Consider the following 10,891-nt stretch of genomic DNA (forward strand, 5'->3'; position numbering starts at 1 on the left):
GTGTCCCCGGTGACTATGGACCACAGGTCAATGCTTGCCGCTGGGAGCCACCCGAGGGACACTACACTGCACAAGCAGTGAAATCGCCCCCCTCCAGCCACTGCTTGCAGCATCCCCAGGCCGAAGATGACGGAGCGGCAGTTACTGAGGCGCATGTGTCGCAGCTGTGTCCTCGTTCGTAAGTCGTAGGTCGGATGCCCGTAACCTGGAGACTACCTGTACTAGGTTTTTCTATAGTTAGTGAGATCTTTTCCACAACAGCTTCCAGTGTGTCCAGGATTCACTCTGTGATTGAGCAGGCTTTCTTGATATGTTTGTTGTAAGTTTTAAGGAAAGATTAAAGGATATGAACCTTTTCAGTTTAAGCAAATGAAGATTAAGAGGTGACATTATTGAAGTGTTTTAAAATTATGAAATGAATTAGTAGAATGGAGTAAGGCTGTTAATTTAAAATGAGTTCAACAAGAACATGGGGGGCACAATTTGAAACTAGTTATTGGTAAATTTCGTACAAATACTGGAAAGATTTTTTTCACATAGATAACCATAGACACATGGAATAACCCACCCGGTAGTGTGGTAGGACGTTGAAAACATTCAAAACTCAACTTAATGTTATTTTGGAGGAATAAGGTGGATAGGATTGCTGAGCTTTGATGGGATGAATGGTCTGCTCTCATTAAAACTTTTCTAATGTTTTTAATATAAAGTGAATGTACTGCTGTATCTTAACCAACGTTAAATGTCTCAATTCAATATAAAATATACGGCACCACCTAAAAAGTGTTCACCAACAGTCTTTACTTATCATGAGGGCCACTGTGCAAAAACTGAAGTGTCCTCATGTACATTCTTAAGAGTCCTATTGCAAAAGGAAGCATTGTATCCTGTTCATCTAAGGGCTGAAAAGCAATAGAGGTGGTGAAGTTGAGTTAAAACAACATTCTTTCATTCATGACACATATAAAACATCCTCTACCTGAAATAGGGAAAAAGTATATTAGCCATCCAGCACAGTAATATCTCTTTATCCTTCTGATTTGGACCACTAGCATTGGTACCAAAAATCCAAGGACATTTTTTATATTCAGGTCTGTAGCCACTCATGCAGCTGACAGTACTTAATGTGTCTTCTTATATATGTTGTCTGATCTTGTCTCTGGGAGATATCCATTGTACTGTGGGCACCGGACAATAAACCTGAACTTGAAATAAAATGTATTTTCTGCTATAGTTGAAACCACCAAAAATTGGATAAAGTCAGAAAAATTCAAGCAAACTATGCAGACTTTGTTTTCCACTGACACCACATTTTTGTGTCTGTTAAAATATCCTAATTACACACAGAGTTCATTTTGATAGATAATAAAATATGAACAAAACTAAGTGAATGAGGTGTGATGGGCACATTAAATTGAAAAGCCACTTCTTCAAAATGAAAGGTGTACACTCACATTTAACAAGATATTTATTACATATTAAAAGGGGAATCTTTTTGTCAATTTAACAAAATAAAAAACAAATATTGCACAGTCAGGTGTTTTGATATTATTTTTTACCTTTTCTGTTGAAAACAATTCCACATAGATAATATTCATCTTTCTAGGCAAAATTTTTCATGAACAAGTGTAGAACACATATTAGTCTGGTTTGGGATGAGAAGTGTGTTTCAACAGGTTATCCAAACACAGACGAGTTCAGCAGTCTGAATGTCTGCAGAAGCAGTCTGAATTGCTCCACAGTCCATGAGGGTGTGCTGACGTCTAATGCCGTTTCACTGGTGGCACTGCTGCTTAGAGGACTAAGATACACACAGAGAGAAGAGATGATGAAACTAGTACAATGCCATTCTGGCAATTCTCCAAAAACATAGAAATGCAAATATTACTCATTCACAGGAACTGCATTGATGCTTTAAATGATGGAGAAAACATAATTTAGGAAGTACAGTAAATTTACATACATTAAGTCTTCATATTACCTTACTACAAAATAAAAGGGGTGTTGGGATTCTTCATCAGTGAAATTTATATGAGATATTTGACCTAACAGATTAAGAGTTTAGTATAAAAAAAAAATTCTAATGACTTGATTAATGCAATTCAGGGTTGCATAGAGTAGGCAGCACTGGGCTCGATTTAGGAAATTGCCCTGGGCAGGGTGCGCGTGCGCACACACACACACTCAGTCACACAAAAACCAACCAATTCTGAATCAAAAATCAACTGGAAAAGGCTATCTTTGTGGGATTGAGAAGACAACCTGAATAGCTGAAGAAAAACTTGTGCTGCTGTAGACACTGACCAGGTGCAACGGCAATTTCAACAAAAAAACTTTTGCATATTACACAGACAAGTTCACAATTTTGACAATTTGAATAGTTGCAGGATGCTAGTAGTGATGGCTTATATTTTCTTTTTCTAAATAACACAGTTTGTCACAAACACGATACACAGATAATTATTGTATTGTCTTAATTGACAAACATGTATGTTGCCCCACACTTAAATGAAATAACTCATAATAAAATAATTTTAAATGTTTACTTCAAAAACTAACAAATGACTACTCTTTCAGTTGACATTATGGTGCTGAACACACATGCTTCTAACACTTTCCAGGTGTGTTTCTTCACCAACAGAAACAATTGTAACTCAAGGTGAGTTCTTAATACAGAGGATTGTCCCCATGGAATGTGCATCTGTAAAGCAACAGTGCTAACCCCTGTGCCTTTCTAGTTTAGTTGGAATGTGTAATGTTGGTTGATATAAGCCAGTGAGTCTTCTGTAATATTACAAAGTTATTTAAAAATAGAGGACCAATATGACAAAAGGGTAAAAAAAAGTTTAAAAAAAGAATTGTCTTAAAACTACTGCTGACTGTCTTAGCTCTACCAACTTCATTGACACATTTTCATTTCTGGATTGACAAAATATCTTACTTTTCAAACCAATTAATTTTTCTTCAATAAAGTTAACACCAATTTATTCCAACTATTTTATATTGATCAAATAAAACTACGAACAGATCTTATTTTAGGTAGATTTTGGTTATGTTCTCAAGCATCAAAGGGACAAAACCCAGTTCAGGTTATCTCGAGGATTTTCTTATAGAAGGCTTTTGCAAAGTTGTATAACTAAAATATCTGTTGGGGAAAAAAAAAAGGTGGAAATATTGCAATGGGAGTAAAGGAGCAGGATGTGAATATACTGTGTGACAGATGAGCATTAACTGTTATCTTTATGTTGAGCGCCTATACCATACTGTGATGTTACTACTGATCACTATTGGCAGCTCAGTTTAAACACTGAGGCAACACAATGCTACATTGATCATGTTACCATCTCACAGCTCCAGAAAAACAGATTAAAATCAGGGCTGAGTCATTGAATGCGTGGAGTGTCATGCCCACCCCTATGCCTCTGTGGATTCTTCTGAGCGTCCTCTGGATTTCCTCCCACATTGCAGAGATGTGTTAGACTCAATGTTAACAGTAAGTTAGCCTTACATGAGAAAGTGAAGCTGTGCATGTGGCTGTGCTCTGCAATTGGCTGGTGCCTCATCCAGGGTTGCATCTTGCCATTTACCCAGTGCTGCTGGGAAGAGCTCTGGTTCTCTGTGACCCTAAATTTAGCTGGACAAATGGAGAGAATGGATAAGTGTGATTGGTCACACAATGTCCCTTTTTAATAAAGGTACTAACTTCTCAGTTCACAATTGTTCTGAAATGTATGATAAATCATAATACATATTAAAAAACAACATAACTGTCGCTTTCTTTAAGATTCATTGTTCTTCTTTTGTTGGTGTGAATGTTTCTGCTGATAGTCCAGTTTTTCTCCCATTTCCTGGAATATGTACATAGTAGGTGGATCAGAGGAAATAAATTAACCCTATATGAGTGTAGGTGTGTGTATGCGAGTGCTCTGCGATGGACTGATTGACTGGATCAAGTGCTGCTGGGACAGACTCTGGCTCACTGCAACAGTCTATTAGATTAAACATTTTTGAGAGTGAATTACTGTATTTATTTTACAAATTATTCCCAAAGACAGAAATATTAAAAATATTGATATTAAAAAACCATTAAAAGCAATATGCACTTATATTTAATAAAACATGCAATACATACATAACACCATGGTTGTGCAAAATGTAATAATTTTTATACTTATGTTAATAAATACAGTAACTTATAACTGTTTTTCTATCATCCTAAATAGCATAGGTACTTCTAACCTAAAAAAAACACAATCACAAATACAGAATGGACTAGAAACCCAAAATAATGACAATACAACATCTTTCAGCATAAAGTTAGCTAGACTCTAAAACGCTAGAATTAACTTACTGGATAACAACTGGGTCATTGAAAGAGATCACTATATCCGTTGTATATTGTGGGAGTCGGAAAAGTCCAAGATAGATGTTAACGGTGTTCTTCACCTGGCCAGGAAAGCCAATAAGCACATGAAAATTAGAATAAAGCATGCAGAGCAAAAAAGATGAAACAAAATTTTGTTGTGATTCAGCTGCTTACCAAAGCACAATTTCTTCCAGATGTTTGTTTAGAAAAGTGTTAATACTTGTATAACTTTTCTGACAGACTAGCATACTGACTAAGGCACTGTACTGTAAAGAACAAGCCTGTTACTTCAAACCATACTGACTCACTGTATGACCCTGAAGTAGTCACTCAGCATACCAGTACTCAAGCAATGGAAATATGAAAAATATCTTCCTGTGCTATAACCATTAAACATCCTTGAAATACTGGTCAGTCTAGAAATGCACTAACTACAATTAATTCATTAACAAATTATACTTTACCTATTGCTAGCAAGACACTATCATTAACTGCTCTTGATATTCCTTAACATCAATTTTTAATGCTTTTAACTTGCCTCAGTTAGCACAGATACTTTGAAATGATGTATTTTACACTATAGACTACTATATGTTGTACTCATTTCTACTTTTGGTTTGTTGGTACAGCTGCTTGCAAATTTTTGAATGCAATTACAATTATTGAGGTGTTGCATTATCTAAGATTAACTTTAAAGTGTAACACACCACTTTTTTTATTATTCATACAAACTTTGCCGTGGATACTGTTCCATCTGCATAAATACACTTTTAGAATGGACTATACAGAGCGAGCGATTGTGTCTGAGGGAATTTAGGCATGACTCTCACACTCCACCCTTGGCTATTGTCAGCGTGTTGCCAGTGTTGACTATGTACACAGGCTGTACTGTTTCATTCACTTTCAAATGTACGAGGTATAAACACAAAAATCCTAAGCACTGTGGTGAACTTCAAACATATGCTCTTCTGGCTCAGAGGCAATGTGAGCTTAATGGAGAGCTCCATCTGTCATCCACACAGAGCTTGTCTCTGGAAACTGAGTGGTCCACATCCCAGGTGACATCAGCTGATCTATCTAGGTGTAAGCCACCCAGGTCTGTGGTGCTTCATAAATTCATTCCACCCTACCACATTGCAAATCCTACACTTATCACCAACTGAACTGCTGTTGACTTGCATCACAAAACATCTCATTTTGAAGATTTGTGTTGGGGTGAGCTGTGAACCCATGGACTCTGGCTCAGAAGTGAGTGACTTGCGGTATGATCTAAATGGGGTACACTCCATAACTCAGCCGTGCAGAGCCAGTCTCTGACCACAGTGAGCGGTGCACATCCCTAGTGACATCAACTGCTGCTCTCTTTCTCTCTGTGTCAGGCCCCACCTTCTCTGCATAGCATTGCCACTACATGGGCAATCTGTTTTATCAGAGTGTTCATCTATCCTAAGAAACATCAGTTCACATTACCTCAGATGATTGGGTTTCTCCTGGACTTGGTTTTTCAGTTACTAATGGGAACAAGGCAAATTAAGAATTCTAATCCACTGTTTACATGCAAAATGTAAACTTCATTCTTCAAGAGCATCCAAAATTGCAAATCATTTATGTTCTGATGTTATCCTTTCTTCTACATTATTATGTGTAGTCATGAAATAAGCTGGCGCGAGGCAATATAATGAACTGGCTAAAGGTACTGAACTTTAAACTACAAAGTTACTGGTTTAATTCCTGCTTCAACCTCACTATGTGACCACGAGGACATCACTTCACCTGTGTTTCATTTGTAAAAAAGATCTCTAAATCACTACAATAAACCCTGAATTTTGACTTGCCATATATAAAAATGTTAACCTAATATAGAAGATTACTCTTACGTAGTTAAGTGAGAGGGACAGGTGCATAGAATCAGTAAAATACAAAATTTGAATATGACACACACTTAAATTTGGCACATTTACACAGTGAGTAAGAGGTGGAATAATAGACTAATGGATGACTGTTTAAGGCTAGTCTCTTCATTTATTAATCCAAACTACATACCTAAGATATTAAAGCTTTAAACTCTATCAGAGTAAAACATATCTTGTTTGAACAAACCTCTTCATTGAACTTGGCCACAAGCTGGCGCCCTGTCAGAAACCAAGCAGATGAACATTCCTGCAAAGAAATCTCCTCTTTCGAAATGGGCTCCACACTGATTACCTCAGAGTTCCCAGAATTGGAAGCTTCATTACTACTAGCAAGATCCTCAAAATGGTATCTAAAAGCAAAAAAATAAGTAAGCGGCACAGCAATGACAAACCAGAATAAAGACAGATCTATGATCATGACAGAATACTGTACTTAGCTGCAACTGCATCTCCAACGTGCTCTTGGTACTCCAAAAGTTCAATTATGATACTCTGATCTGTGTGAGGGTGAACAAACACCTCTTGGTTGTCAGGTATATCTCGGACCTCACTGTCAAAGAAAGGCAATTTAACAAAATTACTAGTTTTCAAATATTTGCATTGGTTTTAAGATAGACAATTTAATCAAATTTCAAGATAAATGTATTCCCCTTCCAAGTTTAATTTCCCAGCCAAAATTGTCTTTCCATATATATAAAAAAAGTTTACAATTAAAGATATGTAGCAATCATGCATAACATACATTTTTTGGAATACTGTACCACTGGAGAAGAGGTTAGCTGCATTGTACCACTTAAAGTTTTGAAATGGTTAAAAAAAAACAAAAAAACGGGCTGGCTTTAGAGTGTCCTTGGAGATTTTGGACTGAAAAAGAGGAGCAACTTTAAAACAGTTATAAATGGGGTGAGGTTTTATAGCAATTGCATGGTGCAGCTTCAAATTTTAAACTATTTGTGTAGTTTTTCACAGTTTTGCAACCAAACAACTGTGTAGCTTAATGCATTAGACCAGGGGTGCCCAACTCCAGTCCTGGAGGGCCACAGTAGACACCGGTTTTCATTCTAAACCTTTTCTTAATGGATGACCGGTTTTTGCTGCTAATTAACTTCTTTTGAATTCATTTTCTTTGACTTGCTCTTGGAGACTCAGACCCCTTAATTGTTTCTTTTTTTTTTAATTAGCAGCCAAACAATAACGAGACACAAAATGAGCCAAAACAGGCCCAGCAAACTGTGACCATCATACAATATCTGAAAATAAAGAAGGTGAAGGTCTCAAGAATGCTGATCTGCTCTTAGAAAAGAGAACATCCTTAATTTTGGAAATGTCTGCTATTGCACAATGAGAGCGGCAACAAGCCATGGAATTAAAGAACGGGTTTAATTAACGACGAGACTCAGCGCCTCATTAAGCAGCTGGTTGGAGTGAAATTGGTTGGAGTTTCAGGCCCTGACTTAGCTGGCCTTCTGTTGGCTCACTCACTTCACATATCACTTCTGTGTTAGTGCCATTTAAAGAAAGAAATGAAGCAATTCAGAGGAACGACGAAGAAATTCAGGGAAACATTTCTTAAAAACCAAGTCAATTAAACTTAATTCAAAAGAAGTTAATTAGCAGCAAAAACAGGTCACTAATTAAGAAAAGGGCTAGAATGAAAACCTGCAGCCACTGCGACCCTCCAGGACTGGAGTTGGGAACCCCTGGATTTGACCAAACCAGGCTTAAAAAAAAAAAAAAAAGGCCTTTAGGTAACACTGGGTATTATGCTACAACAATTGTCTGAAAATGGCACCAAATTTAGTGTTTTCAAAACAAAATATTTTTATTTGAATAAAGTTAGCATAATTTTTAAATTCTCTCAAAGTAAATTTATTTTTCTTATCCATTCATTCCAATAAAGGGTTTGAAGTTAGAAAGAGCTTATAATAGTATTGGGCTCAAGCCAGAAATCTTCAACCTGATGTCAGTACATTGCAGAGCACACTCACTCACTAAAGGGAAGAATACAAAGGTACCCAAAGATATGACACATGAACACAAAAAGAACATGCCAATTTCATACAAAGTACTCAGTTGAGAATCTGAACGCACGACTTTGGATAACAGACACAACTAGTCTGATTACTGTGCCAGACCAATTAAATTTAATTCAGCGTTGTAATCATGTCTTGTACCCAAAGCTACTGAGAAATGTTTCAAAACCTTGTGACCCAACACTGGAATATGTGGACTGAAAAATTAACAAATAAAACAGAGAAGTATAACAAATACTGTTGCATTACAGTACTTGAACTCCTAGCCTGGATGCCATCTTCGTAAAAATGATGTTTTCTCCCACATCCTTCTAGAGGTTCCATAAAATCAGGCAGTTGCAGGCACTCTGGCTCTTGGTTATTTAGTTAAACTTAAAACATTTTCTTTACTTAAGTTAAATACATTTTTGAAGCAGATCGTTTTTGTCAGTTAGCTGAGAATTGTCAATGGATGTAGCCCAGCTTGCAATTAATGCAATTTTACACACATATCACTAAGATACAGTGCATCCGGAAAGTACTCACAGCGCATCAATTTTTCCATATTTTGTTATGTTACAGCCTTATTCCAAAATGTATTAATTTCATTTTTTTCCTCAGAATTCTACACACAACACCCCATAATGACAATGTGAAAAAAGTTTACTTGAGATTTTTGCAAATTTATTAAAAATAAAAAAATTGAGAAATCACATGTACATAAGTATTCACAGCCTTTGCCATTAAGCTCAAAATTGAGCTCAGGTGCATCCTGTGTCCCCTGATCATCCTTGAGATGTTTCTGCAGCATAATTGGAGTCCACCTGTGGTAAATTCAGTTGATTGGACATGATTTGGAAAGGCACACATCTGTCTATATAAGGTCCCACAGCTGACAGTTCATGTCAGAGCACAAACCAAGCATGAAGTCAAAGGAATTGTCTGTAGACCTCCGAGACAGCATTGTCTCGAGGCACAAATCTGGGGAAGGTTACAGAAAAATTTCTGCTGCTTTGAAGATCCCAATGAGCACAGTGGCCTCCATCATCCATAAGTGGAAGAAGTTCGAAACCACCAGGACTCTTCCTAGAGCTGGCCAGCCATCTACACTGAGTGATCGGGGGAGAAGGGCCTTAGTCAGGGAGGTGACCAAGAACCCGATGGTCACTCTGTCAGAGCTCCAGAGGTCCTCTGTGGAGAGAGGAGAACCTTCCAGAAGGACAACCATCTCTGCAGCAATCCACCAATCAGGCCTGTATGGTAGAGTGGCCAGAAGGAAGCCACTCCTTAGTAAAAGGCACTTGGCAGCCCGCCTGGAGTTTGCCAAAAGGCACCTGAAGGACTCTCAGACAATGAGAAAGAAAATTCTCTGGTCTGATGAGAAAAAGATTGAACTCTTTGGTGTGAATGCCAGGCGTCACGTTTGGAGGAAACCATGCACCACTCATCACCTGGCCAATACTATCCCTACAGTGAACCATGGAGGTGGCAGCATCATACTGTGGGGATGTTTTTCAGCGGCAGAGACTGGGAGACTAGTCAGGATAAAGGGAAAAATGACTGCAGCAATGTACAGAGAAATCCTGGATGAAAACCTGCTCCAGAGCGCAGACTCTCTTGACCTCAGACTGGGGCGATGGTTCATCTTTCAGCACGACAACGACCCTAAGCACACAGCCAAGATATCGAAGAAGTGGCTTCAGGACAACTCTGTGAATGTCCTTGAGTGGCCCAGCCAGAGCCCAGACTTGAATCCGATTGAACATCTCTGGAGAGATCTTAAATGGCTGTGCACCGACGCTTCCCATCCAACCTGATGGAGCTTGAGAGGTGCTGCAAAGAGGAATGGGCGAAACTGGCCAAGGATAGGTGTGCCAAGCTTGTGGCATCATATTCAAAAAGACTTGAGGCTGTAATTGCTGCCAAAGGTGCATCGACAAAGTATTGAGCAAAGGCTATGAATACTTATGTACATGTGATTTCTCAGTTTTTTTATTTTTAATAAATTTTCAAAAACCTCAAGTAAACTTTTTTCACGTTGTCATTATGGGGTGTTGTGTATAGAATTCTGAGGAAAAAAATGAATTTAATCCATTTTGGAATAAGGCTGTAACATAACAAAATGTGGAAAAAGTGATGCGCTGTGAATACTTTCCGAATGCACTGTATCTCCTCAAAACAAACAGGGCAAATAGTGCTATTCAAAAGGAAGGGTGGTGATATACAGTGGATATGGAAAGTATACACAAGCCTGCTAAAATCACAGATTTTGTGTAATAAATAATGAAGCCAAGACAAATCCTGTAAGAACTTATTCGACCTTTATTGCAAAATTGCAATCTATACAAAGAAGGTCAAAACAAACTGTTTAGTGAAAAAGGGAAAACAAACCACATACAAAACATGGTTGTAGTAGTGTGCACGCCCTTTAATTATCAAGAATGTGGCTGCATTCACAATCAACCAGTCACAATAAGTCTCAATTCAAATAGTAGTTAGTATACACCTGACATCAATTAACGTGGCTCTGATTGAGCTCAGATAAAGTTTGGCTGTTCCTGTAGGATTATTCCGATACCCTCTTGTTCCAAAAGCCATGG

The 10,891-nt window shown here is 37.8% G+C and overlaps 1 protein-coding gene across 2 annotated transcripts in view; it reads right to left on the reverse strand.

The window, feature by feature from the left end:
* Positions 1 to 1,436: 1,436 nt before the first annotated feature.
* rangrf (RAN guanine nucleotide release factor) overlaps positions 1,437 to 10,891 on the reverse strand; it is a 37,577-nt gene continuing 28,122 nt past the window's right edge. For both annotated transcript variants that reach the window (XM_051925436.1, XM_028798360.2), the window contains exons 3-6: positions 6,713 to 6,829; positions 6,467 to 6,629; positions 4,352 to 4,446; positions 1,437 to 1,801 (exon numbers count right to left, since the gene is read on the reverse strand). In XM_051925436.1, coding sequence (XP_051781396.1) covers positions 1,678 to 1,801; positions 4,352 to 4,446; positions 6,467 to 6,629; positions 6,713 to 6,829 — 499 coding nt within the window. In that variant the 3' untranslated portion in view covers positions 1,437 to 1,677. The remainder of the gene's footprint in view (positions 1,802 to 4,351; positions 4,447 to 6,466; positions 6,630 to 6,712; positions 6,830 to 10,891) is intronic.

This window comes from Erpetoichthys calabaricus, chromosome 3 (genome assembly GCF_900747795.2).
Source record: "Erpetoichthys calabaricus chromosome 3, fErpCal1.3, whole genome shotgun sequence".
Classification (NCBI taxonomy): domain Eukaryota; kingdom Metazoa; phylum Chordata; class Cladistia; order Polypteriformes; family Polypteridae; genus Erpetoichthys; species Erpetoichthys calabaricus.